Source organism: Galleria mellonella, unplaced genomic scaffold (genome assembly GCF_026898425.1).
Source record: "Galleria mellonella isolate WM207_F2 unplaced genomic scaffold, CSIRO_AGI_GalMel_v1 utg1432, whole genome shotgun sequence".
NCBI lineage: Eukaryota > Metazoa > Arthropoda > Insecta > Lepidoptera > Pyralidae > Galleria > Galleria mellonella.
Window position 1 is genome coordinate 1,354,842 of NW_026441998.1, and position 19,548 is coordinate 1,374,389.

At 32.3% G+C, this 19,548-nt stretch overlaps 1 protein-coding gene across 3 annotated transcripts; it reads left to right on the plus strand.

Moving 5' to 3' along the window:
- Positions 1–616: 616 nt before the first annotated feature.
- On the plus strand, positions 617–16,702 carry LOC113515305 (alpha-amylase 2-like). Of its 3 annotated transcripts, none has more exons than XM_052891701.1 (11): positions 617–983; positions 3,597–3,773; positions 4,549–4,706; positions 5,285–5,456; positions 6,088–6,203; positions 7,194–7,383; positions 8,487–8,660; positions 9,652–9,783; positions 12,991–13,191; positions 14,718–14,879; positions 16,563–16,702. In XM_052891701.1, the coding sequence occupies exons 2-11, from the start codon at positions 3,597–3,599 to the stop codon at positions 16,581–16,583; spliced, it is 1,503 nt and encodes a 500-aa protein (XP_052747661.1). In that variant the 5' UTR covers positions 617–983; the 3' UTR covers positions 16,584–16,702. The 3 variants fall into 3 exon arrangements, with proteins under 3 accessions (XP_052747661.1, XP_052747663.1, XP_052747662.1); XM_052891702.1 differs by lacking the exon at positions 617–983 and adding an exon at positions 2,132–2,191; XM_052891703.1 differs by lacking the exons at positions 6,088–6,203; positions 7,194–7,383.
- The last annotated feature ends 2,846 nt before the right edge of the window (positions 16,703–19,548 follow it).

Consider the following 19,548-nt stretch of genomic DNA (forward strand, 5'->3'; position numbering starts at 1 on the left):
GAGTTTTAGTCAATTATAATTTTTATATAGGTAAAGATGGAACTATACAATGGTGGGGCATCAGTGGAGGATGAAACGATACTAATAAAGTCAGGTTCTATGGAGGACTGCGTAGATGTCGGACGTCAACAATAGCCATCTATGTGTAATGACAATTCCTCTCTCTGTCTTTTCAACTGTAGGCACAATTATTTTGTATATTTAAGTGTAAAGAAAACCGTTTGCAGATTATGTCACGATGAGGAAAAACGCCATAGCACATAATTTGTATTTGTAGCCCATTCATGCACAAACATCCATTTATTTTCTATAGCGAACCATACCAAATTTTGCACACATGTGATAAGGGAATAAAACTCAATATTTAGTAACGTTAGAAATTATAAAACAGTAGGTCCAATTTCCATTAATTAACAAACCGATAGAAGTAATTCTCCCTTTTTTAAATTATTCTCTATACTCAGTCTTCGCAATGACTCATCGTAATCTCTAAAATTAGCACACTATTTTCGTTATATATAATACGTTGTCGAATTACCGCAATGACCAATTGCAGAACAATAAACACTCCGCTAGAAGTGTATATATACGCCAACACAGTCTAAAATTTATTATTCGTAGTTTGAGCACCTAACGGTAAACACTAGACTCCGAGAAGCGACCTATCAATTTGCGATCGAGCGAGAAGCGACCTATCGATTCATCGTAATAAAAATGGCTGATCTTCGAATGTTGGCAGTCACACACATACTAATGGCAGCGGAATTACAAGAAATAATTGTAATGAAATAACCAGGAAAAATTTACATTTGGATAAAAATAAAATTAATATCTGGCAACCCTGTAGTCAGTATTTATTGCTGTTGTCGTCTAGTTTAAACGCATTTATTAAGTACACAATTTAAATTAAAAAGAAGTGGCTTTCGATTAAGATTAACAATATTTAGAGTGTTGTAACAAGATTTTTTTTATATCTAGATAGAGTAAGTGTGACTTTACGGACTTGGATTGTATTTATTAAGCTTAATATTATTAAGCCCCATTTAGGGGCTAGGTATTTATTATTCCGTGTTCCATAAAACAAATAACCATAAAATATTGTGTCTATTGCTATTCTAGATATCTAATTTAATTTATAATAGTAATAGAACTGATAGCTATGACCCACTTGATAGAAAATGGTACATGTCGCCTATAAAGATATAGAGCACAATGGACATCATAGAATACGCTATGACGCACATGGTATCACTTATGCGTTGTTAAAAATACTCATACTTTAGTCATATTAGGACGTTAACCCTAAAAACATTAAAGCATGCTAGTATTCGTACGTATTAGTTTTGATAATGCACCTACGATAAGGAAAGTAATTAGGTAGAAGCAATAAAGTGCCTTCTGCCTACCTATTGGTGTAATCGGATGTCTATAAAATTTATTTTCCCCGCTATACAATTAGGAAAAAATTGACGTGAATTGCATGTTAGGGTTGAAATTATACTGATTATATGGAAGCGAGTATCGGAATATTGGAATCGAGTCGTTAATATCAAATCTAACATCCATACCGGAGGATATCGCCATTATTTTTTATGAGCCAGGAATTTCAATATAAATATAAGTTGCTAATTAACTAACAAATTGTACATTACAAGTATTTATTAAACAAACACTGACTAGCTTGGCTGATAGAAGATGCTATTAGCATTATACTTACCTTTTGTATCACGTTTTATCAGTCTAAATAATGTAGAATACTGTACAAATTTGCAAGTATGTTTAATGCAACTGGGATTCTTAAATCTTACTAATATAATAAATTTTTAACTGGATGATGTCTGTACATGGGATATATAGGGGGTCTTAATAAGAGCCAGAGGGAGTCTGCACAAAAGGCGTCTACTTGGGTGCCTCTGTCCCATTTGTTTCTCTGCCGTGAAATAGTTGTACTTGCATGGCTATTTCGGTTTGAAGGACTATGGCAATGAAATTACAGGGTACAGAGGCATCTTAGTCCTTAGAAATGGCAAAGCATAAAGGGTATCATGAATGATACAGTATACTCTGTTGTCTATGGTACCGTTCATGTCTATAAACGACGGTTATCTCTTTCAGTCAGGTGGGCCGTCAGCTTGTTTACTATTCTAATTTGTATAAAAAAAGCAATAGAATCCAAAACAATAATCAGTTTGTTAGTATTTTTGTTTCTGGATCACGATCATCATAAAACTGTTTTCATATTAGTGTTACGCTATTTAGAAGTGATTTACTTTATTGGTTTTCATACTTTTGAAATCCACGCACGCGTACGTAGCGGACAAAAAGCTAGTTAATAAAAAAAAATAGAAATTTAATATTTTCCTACTAGATTGAGTTTTCGGAAGATATTTACACCGTCTACCTGACTTTTCTGGGGGGAAAGGGATTGTTAGTAATGGAGACTGAGAATCCCATTGTTAGCAATATACCCAACCAGGTCGACCTCCTCGCGGTTCTTCCTGGAAATTATCATAGTTAATTCTTGATGAATTCATCATGATGGGCTAACTGGCCTGTTTTCATTTTCATTTATCACCCTTTATTGGTGCTCCGCAAGCGTATACCGTTAGCGCAGGCGGGGTTTTTTTTTTTAATGGATGTAAATGGAATGGTCACCCCACCTGCGCTATCGGGATACGCTGGCGGGGCACCAGTGGGGGATGATTGGTGAGGATGAAAAGGCAGGACAGTTGGCCCATCGTGATGAATTCATCAAAAATTAATCACTATGGTTTCCAGGGGGAACCACGTGGAGGTCGACCTGTTAGGGTATATTGCTAGTAATGGGTCTGTTGGATCCCACTACTAACAATCTCTGTCCCCCCAGTGAGCGCAGGCGGGGTTACCATACCATTTTCATCCATAAAAAAAACCTGATTTTTCTTTAAAAATCTACCAATTCCAATTTTTAAACTTAATAAATGTAATCAATCTTGTAATTATTTATATTTATAATAAGTTTACTATTATAATCTTTTGGAGGAAACAATAAAGAGTATCTATCTATCTATCTATCTATCTATCAATTACTGTGTGCCGTATGTTCCCGGCATAGAATGGAGAATCTCTTCCTTTTCCGTTTGTGTCCTAAAAGGGGATTAAAGGGGAACAGCAGCGTCCCTCTTTTACTCTTACATAACATTAGCAAAGCCTAACTATGGTTGCCAACCCACCTGTCAGGGGGGAAAGGGATTGTTAGTAATTGGGTCTAATAGCCCCATTACTAGCAATATACCCTCTCAGGTTGACCTCCACGTGGTTCCCCCTGGAAACCATCATGTTTAATTCTTGTCGAATTCATCGTGGTAGGCCAACTAACCTGCATTCATTCTCACCTATCATCTTCCACCCGTGCCTTGTCGGTGTATACCGATAGCGCGGGCGGGGTTATCAATCCATTTTCACCCATTAAAAAAAACTAGTAGGGAGTAAAAGCCCCCCTAATAGGGAGTCCTATCTTCAGCAGTGGACAGTTAACTTCTTATATGATGATGATGAATCAATTATTATTTATAGAATTAAAAGAATGGATAATTTTAATTTTTTATGTATTTCAGATGTTTATCATAGCATTATTGACGCTGTTGATAAGAATAGCACAATGTGATCACCATAATAGAACCAACCAATTACCAAATAGGTCCACAATTGTCCACCTATTTGAGTGGAAGTGGAAAGATATAGCAGATGAGTGCGAGAGGTTTCTTGCACCTCATGGCTTTGGCGGCGTACAAGTACGTACTTTAGTGTTAGCGCAGGTGTAAGCCAATTATTTTATAAATGAAGATACGTTGTAAGTTTAGAAAACATTTGAAAAAAAAATATTCCGTACACAGCGAAAACACACGGGTATTCCACCATGTTGTTGAACAATTGAAAATGATGGAGTTATTTCTTTTGTATAATATAGGAGGCAAGCAAGTAACTTGATGATAAGTGAATACCACCGCCCAGAGGCACTCGCAACATCAAAGAAATTGCAGCTGGGTTGTCGGCATTTTTGGAACAATAAGAATAAATAAGTTTGTTACTGTTGTTTGGAAATGAATGCAAATTTTATAGAAAATTACCTAACATCATTTTCGAGCTTCATTTCCAACGCGCTTGCGATGTATTTTTTCTCTTATTACAATGCCATTGGTTTTTTTTTATACAACTTAGAATGTTCTATGTAATTTTTTTTTTTCACTTATACTGCATGTAAAGGTTAAAAAATACAATAAATCATTTTTTTTTTTTATAAATATAATATAATTCCCACACTTCGATTTTTATTCATAGAAAACAGTTGGGCCTTTAATATCATCATATCGTATGATTTTTTTAAACTCTTTGTTACTAAATATCTACTAAGTCAGGGTCTCAAATAGCGAGTCTGTACAGATGGGCAGTGTAAGATGACACTTCACTAATTGGGGTGTAAACAGCATAGTAATTCTTTTAATTTACTCCTTTGTACACATTACATAATACAACTATATATTTATACAACTTATTATTTTTCAACAGATCTCTCCACCATCTGAAAACGTGATCATCCATTTACAAGACAACACGAGACCATGGTATGAACGATATCAAGTTATGTCATACAAGCTTGTAACACGATCTGGGAATAGAGAGGAATTCTTGAATATGACTCGAAGATGCAATAAAGTTGGAGTAAGGTGAGATCGATATTTGTGGACAGTAACTGCAGTAAGATATTAAAAGATTTTGCTGCGAGTATGACGCGTTGTAGTATGATGCTGATGTTTTTAATATTGTCTACATGGGCGAAACTAAACTAAAAACTAAACAAAAGAAAATACTAAACGTAATTTATGGATTTTATATCACTGGACATATTACAGTGTCGTATAGGCCTAAAATAAACAAACCTATTACTACAGGTATTAGACAATTAATAGGAATACTTAAATACAATTATTTTTGTAAATGCATATATATTATATATGAATTATACATTATTATTTACATATGCATTATACTTTATTATATACAGAAAAAAACCTAGAACAATACAAACAGATATAGTCAGGAATGTAAATGTTTGTATTGTGAGCGACCACAGAAGGATAAGGCTGTGTGTTAAACTGCTACACCATTTAATTTGTCTGTGATTAATCTTCACGTATATTATTATATAATGAATATATTATATATACATATATATTCTAGTTATAATTTAATTTAGTTATAAAAGTAATATACTTAGACACTGATCCATGCATTTGCTTTTCAGGATTTATGCAGACGTAGTGTTCAACCATATGACTGCTGACAATTCTAATAACATAGGCACGGCTGGTAGCACTGCTGACTTCAAGAAGTATTCTTATCCAGCCGTTCCATATACAGAAGAGCACTTCCATCATCCGTTTTGTGCTATTAATAATTACAACAACGTTACTGAAGTTTGTATTATTACTTTATTTATTTTTTAATTGTTATAGGTAAAATATTGGGAGTGGAATACTCCAAGGAACAGTGTTAAACCACCTAGGATTTTTGCAAGATATTTTAGTCGTCACTTCACTAGTAGCTTTGAGTCTTTTCTTTTTTTTCCTCTGTCCACAGTGTAGCTGGCAGATAATTAAAATCATAGAAAAAAAAAAAAAAAACTAAATTAACGTATACTCGTACTACAATGTACATAAGTTATGGATGCAAGAAAACATTTTATTGTAAAATAAAATTAATGATATTGAATTTCATTTCAAAAATTACAATACCCGCACAGCGTATATCATAAATGAAAATTTGTAAATATGATTTTATGTTTAGATGTTACGTAGTTAAGTATGAACAGCTGATTTAACTTTGGTACGTATCTTAGACTATATCCTAAAGTACTTTTTATATTAATTAATTGCCAATTTAATTAACGTGTGGAAATCGCGGTTACGAGTAGGTAATAAATAATTAGTGTAAAAGTTGAAGAAGCAAGGAGACGTCATACCAAATCTGTGTAGTCGTTGCTATCCCTGCCTATACTAAAGGAACAAAGGAGAGAGTTTATAATAACTATATTACCAATAATAACAGGTTCGCGATTGTCAATTGGTTGGTCTGAAAGACTTAAATCAGACTATGGACTACGTACGCCAGAAAATCACAAAATACTTAAATAATTTGATAGAACTTGGAGTAGCTGGCTTAAGGTATTGCATAATAAGTATCTATTGTAAAGCTTTTGGTACTACTGCTTTTGTTTTCTGTTTTTCAATAACAAATCATTGTTTATATTTTATTATAACTGAAGTTAGTTTGTGCTCCCGTCATCGATTTTTGTGCAGCCAATTTAGAAAACTTTTTTTTTGGCTGACTTTCTAAATGATGTCAAGTCGCTTGGTGTTGCCGGGTTCAGGTAAATTATCCTAAATTGCTTGACATAACTAACATTGATGCATTTTATTGTTAAATGATTTGTATGTATACATTATATTTTAAATAAACATCATTAGGGATTCCGGATCCGGTCCCGAAACTAGTCGAATATTCTGGAAAATAACGTTTTTTTTGTGTGTTATGCTATAATATAAGTAGTAAAAGTTGGTATTAATATTGTTTATATTGTATTGATAAAAATACTATATTATTTATATATATATAATTTATATTTATATATATGTATACATACTAAACATATACATACATACACACAAAATCAACATTCAGACAAACATATTATTAGAGCTTATTAAAAATTGTTTTCAACATGGTGTTTTAATATTTTTATAAAAGTAAATAACGACTCTTTCTTTAATATGTCTAAGGAATTCATTACACATATGTCTACCTTCATATACAATAGACTTTTTGCCGTAATTTGTTCTTAGTGTTCGTAATACTAAATCGTTTGCAACTAACAAACATTTATAATTAAATAACAAAACTCTGTGTAGTGACGTTGATTAAGTAAGAATACAATGTGACATTACACACTTTCGTCTCTAGAAAACAAAAAAAAAAAAAACAAGAATGCAATCGTTGCAAAGAAGGCAAACTCAAAATGAAACCTTTTGTCAAACCGCTTAGCTAACGTTGTAATAGTGTGCTAGATTCTTTTATAAAAAGTAACTCGTGTTCAACAGTGGGATATGAATTATGAAGGTAATAAATATAATATCTAATCAGTTACCTATGTACAGAATTGACGCTGCAAAACACATGTGGCCCAGTGATTTAAAGGAAATTTACAATAGGCTAAATAATTTGAATACAGATTTTGGATTTCCGCCGAAATCAAAGCCGTATATTTATCAAGAAGTTATATACTATGGCAATGAACCCATAAAACCTTCCGAATATACATCATTAGGAGATGTCACTGAGTTCAGAGTAAGTAATTATTTTATAACTTCACAGGTTTTTCATTTATTGTAAGAAAGTAGGTATCATCCAAAAAATTGCTTCATTTTAAAAAAATCCAACCATTTTATAATTTTCTGAATCTATCCAGATTTTATTGATCTAAGACTATTTATATATTATGTATTTACTGTTTTTTTATTGATCTATTCTAAAAAAAAAAATAGAAAACAATAAAATACATTTAACATTCCACCATTTAAAGTTCCAAATTCAAATATTAAATTATTTCAAATTTTTTTCATTATAATTTATTTCTTTTTTTTTCTTCGTTGATTACTTTTTATAAACTCTTCTCATACCAGAGAATCTGCGGAATACGATGTAATACGATTGCACTGACTCTGCAAACCAATTTAACAGAAATGGTTCACACTCGTTTCTCGATCATAATAAGTGCAGTGAACTAAGTTATTACGCTACTAAGCTTAGTGGTGACTGTAGAATGAGTCTCATGTCATTTGGAAATCTTAGGACTTAGATACTGTTTTATTTTCGAAGACTCGAGATAGTTTTTCTTTTCGGAATGGGCACCATTAAATATGCTTCAGTGCTCACGTATTTTCACCTAATATCTCTGCTGATTAAAGACTTATATTTAACTATATATTAATATTTATTTTTAAAAATCTCTTTCGTTCAGCTCAAAAATTTCTAATATATTATTGATAGTATTTTCCGAATTTTACTTTCTTAATTTAAATATGAATATTTTAAGAGTGAGGTACGATTTATTAATATTGTTAATCGTTATTCGTTTTTTAATAATTATTATACAACTGTAATCTACTTGTCGCCGTTTAGGTCCCGGCATAGAATAGGCCATCCCTTCCTTTTTTGTGGGCGTCGTAAGAGGCGAATAAGGGAACTTAATGGTAAAGGGATGGGCAGCAGCATCCCTCTTAAAACATCTCTAAAAGCCTAACTGCGGTTGTCAAACCACCTGCCAAGTGTAGTACCTACTGGCAAATCCTCCTTAAGGAGGAGGCTATGTTCAGCAATGGACGGTTAACGGATAATACAACAATCTACTTATTATAAATTAATTATAGTTGCCTTATTTTTAATTAAAGGTTGAAGCAGAGTTGAGAAATGTATTTCGCGGTAATAACCCGCTCAAATGGCTTGTATCTTGGGGGGAACAATGGGAATTATTACCAAGTGATTCAGCATTGGCTTTTATAGACAACCATGATACACAGAGAACTGGTAATGCTCTGACGTATAAGGAAGCAAGAGCGTATAAGGTAAATACATTTATATTTTTAAGCTCTCTATCTTACTTAACAGCATAAATCGTGTGAACTGTACTTGGTATAGATTTCGACGTCGATGTTTTGCATGAATCAGTCATTTCAACCGACTTTTAAAAGAAGTAGATTCTCCATTCGGCTGTATTTCTTTATGCTTGTTACGACATAACTGCGTCCGTTGTAAACTGTTTTAGATGATAATTTTTTTTATCTGAGATCTTACAGGATTATCCTTTAGAAATTAACAAAATTAGTTCAATAGTTTAGTTTTAAATCAAAGGAATTGGTTATGCTATAATTGAAGTCTTTTTTTGTCGATCACAATCTTAAATTGTTGACCAACAAGTTTTTTTTACTATTTATTTATAGTTTTTAAAAATACTTGTATGTACACAATTTAAAAACATATGTTATTTCCTGATAATGTAGTTTTCTATAGCTGAAAAAGAATTAAAATCGGTTGAGTAGTTTTTGACTTTATCCATTACAAACAAAATTTTTCTTCTTTATAAATATTAGTGTAGATACTTGTATATAATACATTCTATAGCATGGGTAGATTCTTAGTTTCACGTACGGCTAACGACTCCGATTTCACCCTGTGTATATATAAAGAAATTGTTATATACGGCTGTAGCTCGCGCAGAATTTTAATGAAATAAATCACATGATCTTACGACTGAGAAAGCTTTGATGTCTTTCTCGGCGAATGCCGTTTTGTTTCACGAATAGGTATTATAGCTAAATTTCGGAGTGATATATCATTTGGTATAAAAATTCACAGGAAACATATTCTATTGGAAAATCACGTAGATTAATGCTAAATACATTAATATTATGTAAGATTTTTTTTTAACTTACAATTGATGTTAATAATAGTAATATTATTATATACGTTGGTGGATATTTATATATATATATATATAAATATATATAAATACCTAACTTTATTTTAATTTTAAAATTATACTAATTATTTTAACAGGCCGCTATAGCATTCATGCTGGCACATCCATACGGTGAACCTCGTTTGATGAGCAGCTATTTCTTCAATAATAGCGATCAAGGACCACCAAGTGATAGCAGTGAAAATATAATATCTCCAAGCATTAATAAGGTACATGTAAATTTAAAATTATTAATAGATATATCATCACCTCAACCGTTGATTGTCCACTGATGAACATAGGCCTCTTCCTTGGAGCGGTTGTGCTAATAGTTACTATTCTTGTTAGGCGGGTTGCCAACCGCAGTTAGGCTTTGCTGAAGTTTTAAGGGGAACGCTGCTGTTCAACCCTAAATCATGAAATTCCTTTAGTTGTCTCTTACAATATATATATATAATATAAACAAAGTCTGCTGATGCTAATAGCGCAGTACAAATCAAAATACAGTACTTATAATAGTTCATAAATAAATATATAAAATAGATAACATATATTTAGATATATACATATTGTAATATTATTCATATATATAAATAATATATATTTATGTGTTATATTTTTTTTATACAACTTAGAATGGCAAATAAGCTGACGGCCCTCGTGACTGAAATTGGTAACCGTCGCCTATATACATGAACAAATTCATGAACAGAACAGAGTATACTGTTTCGCCCATGATACCCCCCATGCAATGCCATTCTTGAGGACTCAGGTGTTATTCCTCTGTACCGTGTAAATTCACGCCACATCGCCACGTCGGTTTTAATCATGTTTTAAATATATTATGTCTGTAACTATCTATAGTTATATTAATATATTTTTGAACACGTATACATTATCTGTGAGTGTATTAATGGTACCGTAAAGGAATTTATGAGAGTTACGAGTATGAATGTAGAGTTCTGTGATCTTTACTGATGACTACAAATGGTCGTAAAATGTACCTAATAAATATTAAATGTTCCTTACTTAGTTTTTGTTAATTTCTATGGTATTGCCTATGGTACTGTTCAGTTAGGTCGTCAGCTTGTTTGCCATTTTTAGTTATATGCATATTAGGGGGCTTTTATGGGTAATAATGGAATGGTAACCCTGCCTACGCTATCGGTATACCATACACTGACGGGGCACCAGTGAAGGGTGACAGGTGAGGGTGATGGCAGGTCAGTTGGCCCATAGTGACCAATTGAACAAGAATTAACCACTATGGTTTCCAGGGGGAACCGCGTGGTGGTCGACCTGATAGGGTGTATTGCTAGCAATGAGGTTGTTAAATCTCACTATTAACAATACCTTTCTTCCCATATGAGGGGGCTAGAGTTTCAATAAAAGAACCTTCTCTAGTCTTTTCTTTATGGAATGATAACCCCGCTTGTATTATTGGTATACACTGACGGGGCATAAATGTAAGATGATAGGTATGGATAGAAACAGATCAGTTGGCCCATCGTGACGAATTTAGTAAAAATTAACCAGGACAGTTTTCAGAGAGAACCGCGTGGAGGTCGAACTGACTTATATTGCTAGCAATGGGGCCTTCACTAACAATCCTTTCCCTCCTACTCTGTCTGCCCTGGCAGCTATCATTAAATTGGACCAAGAGCTGTAGTTAGGAATTAAATAATATCTAATTAAATAATATATAATCTAATCTATCTTTTTTGAACTCGAGACGTGGCATCTGATTGGTTTTTGGTATTTTTTTTTTATTTTTCCAATGAATCCTATAATATTTTTTTAATATTATAAATGTGAAAGTTTGATTTAATGTTTTTTTTCTGTAATTTTTTAACATCCTAATGGCTCATCCAATCCATATGGAAATTAGTACACATATACTATGTGGTATGTAGAAGGACTTAGGATACTATTTTTGATCGATCAATGAACAAATGTCGGTCATACGAACGAAGTTGCGGGTAAAAGCTAGTTTGGAAAAAAATATAGTTTGTCTATATATTTAAAATTTATACCGAATGTAATTTCCAAATGCTGAATATTATTAGTTTTTATTATATTTCTACTAATATTTTAAGGCAAGTCAAGTGTAATAATTAGGAATTGGTCCATTGAAAGATTAAATCCATTCAAAGTAAGAAGCTTTTAAGAATATAAATATAGACTTTTTTAATATTAATAATCTATTTGGATGCTTTAATTAAATCAACTGTAAGCACTATCTTTATATATTTTATTCTATTTTTTAATTCACATAGTAGTCTTTAAATACGATTATGTGCTAATATTATTACTGATATAAATGACAAACAAGGTGACTGTAGACTCGAATAGCATTATTGATATCAAAGAAATATAAATTTCTAAAAGAATTAAGTGTAGTTATATACTTATAAATTGTTTACAATAAAAATAATGGATTACAACTTTTCCTCGACTTGTACCTAGACTAACGTTATCGTGATTATTCGTATGAAAACAATGGTGTGAATGCATTCTAACTTCGTCATCTTATGCAAATACCCACTAACTTTTATACTTTATAAGGCTGTATATTATATACTAGTATTATGGCCGCGGCTGTGTGGTCTTAGCATAGAAAAGGCCATCCCCTCCTTTCTCGTGGGTGTCGTAAGAGACGACTAAGGGAGGACGAGGGATAGACAGCAGCGTCCCTCTTAAAACATCTCTAAAGCCTAACTGCGGTTGCCAGTCTGCCTGCCAAGTGTGGCATAACCTCGTAAAGGGGAGGAATGTTCAGCAGTGGACAGTTAAAGCCTAATATGATGGCTATCATTATACAGTATTTTTACATATATATGGAAGTAATTTTTTAAAGTTTGTGTAACCTATTTGTTAATTATTATTTCGACATTTTCGATACAGTATCACATGCACTTTTTTACACACAGCCCACTTGACGGTAAGCACTGTATATACGATATTTCTTACTTTGTCTCTAATAGGTCTCCAGAAGCCTATAATTAGACCAAATAAACAATGCAGTTTTTCAAGAAGTCTATCATTAGAAAGTAATTGTACACTAAGTAGTTTCGCAGTAGTGCTTATTTATGTACCTTCCACTTATTTGTAATTATATATTAACTTAGGTTTACATGATATTATTAAGTCGTTATACAATAGTTTATTAATAGTATACTTTCGCCTCTCCATTCAAATATTGCCTGGAAGAGATCGCTTTAAGCGATAAGGTCACCCATTATTTTCTCACTATGATTATTTCTTGCAATTGTTTGTAATAACTTTACTACTGTAATCTTTTGGAGGAAACAATAAAGAGTATCTATCTATGTAACATGACTATAGCATAATATAAGTGCTTCACAAAATTGTAATAAATTAATAAATTTTATTATTTTGAGGTAATTATTTTACTAAGTTTATATTTCTTTTATCAGGATGACACATGTGGAAACGGTTGGGTCTGCGAACACAGATGGCGTCAAATATATCATATGGTGGCATTCAGGAATGCAGTTGGAAAGGAAACGATACGGAATTGGTGGGATAATGGCCATAATCAGATTGCATTCAGCAGAGGCAATAAAGGGTTTATCGCTTTCAACGTGGAAGGGAGAAAGTTGAATGAAACGTTACAGGTAATCTACTCGTATAATACTGAGTGTAAATTTATCGAATGGATCTTTTTTATGCGGGGACATGAATGTGAATTTAATAGGAACGTCAAACGTGCTGACGGCCGGTCCACCTTATGGAAAGTAGTAACCGTCGTCTATAGATATGAACAGCATCATGGATATATATATATATATATATATATATATATATATATATATATATATATATATATATATATATATATATATATATATATATATATAGCAGGGCGGGCACGATGTATTCTGTCAATATACTGTGCCGGTCCATATGCGTTGCAATTTCTGAGAACTGTAATGGAACTTTTTTCTGTAATTTCTCTGTAATATACTAATAATGCCAATATGCTCTGTAGTCCCGGCATAGAAAGGGCCACCCCTTTCTTTCCTTTGGGTATCGTAAGTAGCGACTAAGGAAACTAAATAGTCGAGGATAGCAACGTTCTTTTTAAAATATCACCAAAGTCTAACTACGGTTGCTAATTCGTTTGCCAAGCATGACAACTACTGGCAAACCAGTGGACAGTTAACAGTTCATATAAATATAATAAAATAATACTAATAATCCTAATGGCGGCAGCACACCTGCAATGCCATTAGTGTTGTGGGTGATCATGAGCGGCGGTAGTCACTTACCACCAGGTGTGCCACATGCTCGTTTGCACCCTGTGATGTAAAAAAAAAAAATAGTACAAAAAATGTATACTGAAATTGACTAGTTTGACATCAAATGAAGTGTCTTTTTATTATTCATTTAAAGAATCAATATTAAATGTATGGTATACTTATTAAATCATTTGTCCTAACTATCAAAGCACAGTGAAAACTACTAAGTCTAGAAAGTTGATATTTGGAACATAGTTTTATTTTGTCCGCTTAGAAAGGATTATTGTTAATTTTAACTTAGAGGGAAAATACAACACCACACATGCAAACTCGCGGGTAACAGCTATTAATTAATACATTAATTGTCTAAAATTTGTTTAGTAGTTAAAAATATTTTGGTTATCTGATAAAAACTGGTGTATGTACGTAGATAGATGACATGCTGCTTTTCAACAGAGGCACCAAGCCTAGTGAAAATGTCTTTTAATTTATATTTGCTTTATTTGCATTCGGCATTTAGAATATTTTGTAAATAGATTACGCCTATTTATAAGTAATCGAATAAGTTAATAATATGTATTGTGTATATATAATAATCAGCTATTTCCATATAAACATAATAGCAAATAAGTTGTTGAGTGAAAAGTGTTAACCGTCGCCTATAGACGTGAACAGCACCATGGATCTATTATAAAATTGATTGTGTCGTTCATGGTAGGTATCCCTCATATCTAACCTTCTCTGAGTAAGAGTTATGGCTTTATACTCTGTAATTTGATTGCCATACACTTTTGAAACCGAGACAGTCAATTATACACAGCTGCTTAGAGTATTAATTTAATCAGTCGCAGAAATTGCTAGTACTTTATAAATATTTTATTAAATTTCTTATCACATTCTAGACTGGTCTACCTCCTGGCAATTATTGTGACGTGATAACAGGCAAGAGACGAGGTAACTCGTGCACGGGGGGCAAAGTGACAGTTCGTAAGGATGGTTATGCCAGTATAAATTTACCTGGGAACGCTGAAGATATGCATTTGGCTATACATATTGGGAGAGAGGTATGAATTTATGTTATCATATATGAACAGTTAAGAAATGATGTTTTGTTTCGGCTACTGTGTTTCCAGATTCCTATAAATCTATTTAAGTCTTTTTCTTCTTCTGTCTTTCACAGCGAGAGTGAAAATGCATTTTTTAATGGGTGATAATGGTAACCCAGCCCGCGCTATCGGCATACACTGGCGGGGCACCAGTGAGGGATGATAGGTGATGTTAGCTCATCGTGACCAATTCTACTAAAATTAACCACGATGGTTTCCAGGGGGAACCGCGTGGTGGTTGACTTCATAGGGTGTATTGCTAGCAATGGGTCAGTTAGACCCAATTAATAAAAATCTCTTTCCACCTAGAGAATAGGCATTATCTAAGTTTGCGTGTAACATCTTAGACATCAGCGTGATTTCAAAGGAAACTGGTAATCGTTAGGATGAAGAAAGAGAGGTGGTTGTTAGTGGGAACTAGATATTGTCTATATACTAGTATACTGACAATTTGAAATACTCTCTAAATGAAATTAGTATTGTTAAAGCTTCGTGTTGTGAGCATTGTATCAACATTGTAGGTTTAAATTAATATAATTTAACTGGTTTTCACCAGCAACTTCGTCTGAGTGACCGCGATATGTTCGCTAACCGGGATTAAGAGTAGTAAGCATCCTATATAGTAATGTACGAGTATACCAAATTTCATACTAAGCGTTTAAGCTATTAAGGCGCTGACAGGTAATAAACAAACAAACTCACCATATTTATAATACTAGTAAGGATAATAGATATAATTACAGATATTTTCATGTTCGATTATGGAAAATTAAATGAATCTCTCCTAATAACATGGTTAATGAGGAGTTTTTTATCAAGGCCTATATTACAAATTTATTAATTAATATTATTATTACATAGATAAGTGTTAATACAAAAAGAGGAGCTATCAGATAAGTGAGTTTATGATAACACAGATAGTGATTTTGCAATCAAATCATGTTTGTGATTTTATTTTTAAGTATTATCATTAGCTGCCAGTACTAATTTTATTATTACATTATTAGATTTACATAATAATACTGTTTTTGATCAGAACTAAATTTTTCAATTACTTTTTTTTATCGTTGTCCAAGTAATTATTATTTATTAAATTTATTATTTAGTATATATAAAACATAATTTTTTTATTATTATTTATTTATTATTATTTTTTTATCATTATTTTTTTACTTCGTAAAGAATATAATACAAGATAGCTTTATTATGGCTGTTATTAGTTATAGTGATTACTTTTCGAGTAGTCCTATTATAGTCACAGAAAGGGGGTATGGGAATATCTTAAGAGAGGAGCAGGGACAGAGCAGCTGCATTGCACGTAGTACGACATTAAACTTTAAAATACAAGTATTTTGTCATAAAATCCCAAATCCTCTAGATTGAAAACTCGCAAGACAGATCTAAAGATTTTCTTAATACATACATAATATTACCCTGAGGTTATCTTGAAAAGTTTGCTTTGAGCAATAAGACCGCCTTATTGTATTTATACAACTATATGACTACATTTATTGCCTTACTTATTCCCTATATTGTATAATGTAAATAAAGTATATTCATTCAATCAATATATAGATAGATAATTCATAAAAAGTTTACTTTATTTGATAATATAATAACAATTACGTTATTTTGTTTCAGTCTTCTCTTCAAGCACGATGACTGGATATCACATGATATAAACTGGAAAATTTTGTTACTACCATATCAGCAAAATGATAATGAATATCATAACAAAATAAACGCATTATAAATTAACAATTAATAAATTTTTATATTAATTCATGATCCATTTATTGTTAATCCTGAATTTTGAAACTTGTAACGACAATTTTACCTGGGGAGATTTGATACAAAATGAGGATTCGATATTGTGAAACAATGAACAATTGTAAACTAAATAAAGAATATGATGGCCATAGTCCTCGGCTATCAAGTGTTTTTTTTAAGGGTGAAAATGGAATGGCAACCCCGCCCGTGCTATTTTTGTACTTCGGGTTGCACCAGTGGAAGGTGATAAGTGAGAATGAATGCAGGTCAGTTGGCCCAACATGATGAATTCAACAAAAATTAACTATGATGGTTTCTAAGGGGAACCGCGTGGAGGTCGACCTGAGATGGTTTATTGCTAGCAATGGGGCTGTTAGACCTCATATATAACAAACCCTTTCCTCTGGCTATTATGGGTGTCACAATATATTGTAATGTCATAGACGTTACAATTATGTTATTATTAATGTCTATTGTCCATTATATAGATTGTCAGCTTGACTGCTATTCTAAATTTTTTATTATTATTTCAGCCGTTAACTGTCCACTACAGGACATAAGGTTTTCGCATAAAGGAATTTTGCCAATAATTGCCACGCTTAGCAGGCGGGTTAGCAACCGCAGTTAGGCTTTTAGAGATGTTATAAGAGAGACGCTGCTGCCCATCCCTCGCCCTCTCTTAGTCGCCTCTTACGATACCTACGGGAAAGGTAGGGGTGGCCCATTCTGTGCCGAGGCATACACTGCGAATTCTAAATTGCATAAAACAAAACAAGATATTTTGACTGTCAGTGACAATTTGATAAGCCCACCTGATAGAAAGTGGTAACCGTCGCCTATAGACATGGACATAACGATTTGTCATTATTGATCTTTCATCTGTAAATTCACGCCAATTCTGTTTGATATTCAATGAACTGCCTTTCGATATAATACAAGAGACCCGGTCTGCAGTAAAAACTTTATAGATTCGTAAAAGATAAAATTTATCAACGTTCCTCAAACAACATAGTCGAAGACTCGAAATATTTTTGAAGTTGCCGTATTAAATCGATTACGTTACCGCACAGTTTGTACGTAAAATTAAAATATGTGATTGAGATTTGAGACTTTCGATGGAATGTTAGATATACAACGAAATATACAAATATTTTTTTTATATAAGGCAACGCTAAGAGTGTTTAGAGAATAGTTTTTTTTTATTAAAATACATTTCTGTGTGAGAATACATTCTATAATGAATTTAAACTTTATTCTGGAAATACTGCGCGTAAATCCTGCATCATGGAATCTCTTAGAGGGTTCGTTATATTATCAATCGTTTCGATTTACTGTACATATTATGACAAATCCTGATTGGAATATTCCAGTGGTTGAAAACTTGAAAGAGCCCACGTACCTACTACTGCACACATGAATGTATATGTATAAGTACTATTTACTCCTTTTCTGTGGGTGTAGTCATCAGATGTGAAGTGTTTTTGGGTCGTTTCTGTTACGCACGAAGGCTGCTGACGTGTCCCACCGGACCATGGTGAAACACGAAGCAAGTGATAATAATTTTAAACTTTCTTAAAAAAGAAGGAGGTTTACAATTCGGTTGTATTTTTTATATTTGTTACCTTTCGAATTTTTTTTTTATCCGAAATGATAGAAATTTTTATAAAGTCGGTAGTTCAGTTTTTAAATCACAGTAATTAAAGTTTTTTTTTTTGTGGTATATATATATATATATATATATATATATATATATATATATATATATATATATATATATATATATAAGGTTTTGCTTGGGATTGACCTTGGGATCCCTGAATTGCAGTCGAGCATTATCCGACTTAGCTGACACTGCAGATGGTGACTTTGTTTCTTTATTCGTTTGTTTCCTATTTTTTAGCATCTTAACGGCTCGACCAATCATTATACAATTTGGTAAATATATGCTAAATGAGAAGGGATATAAGCTACTCTTTATCCCAGTTAATAAAAGTATTCCAGTTAATATATCAAGTATTTTATTTAGTATATCAAGTATCTCTTACGTTATTTCTTTTATGGATTTTTCTTTTGTTTGTTTTTTGTATATATATTCCTATATTTCTTTTCTTATGTATATATCTGTTGTTATTTGTGTGTTATAAGTATTGCAAATAAATCATTTATCTATCTATCTTTATATCTATATAAAAATCACTTGTTAGTTTATGCAAATTTTTTGTGTCTATTAGTTGGACTAACTTGAGATAACTTGATATAATAGTTTTTAATAAAATAAGAAAATGGATCCATTAGGAGGCAATGCGCTAAATATCCTCAAATTGATATCTTCAACTTGCCACTGAATGCATCCAAAAATGTTTTATAAACAGCCGTCGAATCTCTTTGATATGTTTTATGTAGTTTCGTAATTTGCATTTTGTTTGTTCCTTGTTATTTACTATGTTTACACCCTTTCTATAATATTGTAGCCTATTGTAAAATCTTTATTGTACATAATTTACAATGGACGCATTAAAAGATTTAATATACAATGGCGGACTTATCTCATGGAGGAATCTCTTACAGTAAACATTTGAGAAGCTGAAAGTAAACTATAGAATGTCCAAGGGTACAATAATATCAAAATAATTAATATTTTAATATAGTTTGCCAACTGCTTTATCTATTCTGGATGTACACCTGTCTGGGTCTCAATCTAGTTCATACCATTGTTTTCCTATAAATGTTTTTAGTTTTATTGATTGTTACCTGTTGCGTATACCTAATAAAATAAAAAGAAAACAATATTTTCTGGGTTAGCTGTTACTATTATAATAACAGTAAAATGGACAACGAGTGTGTAGTACTTCCAGTT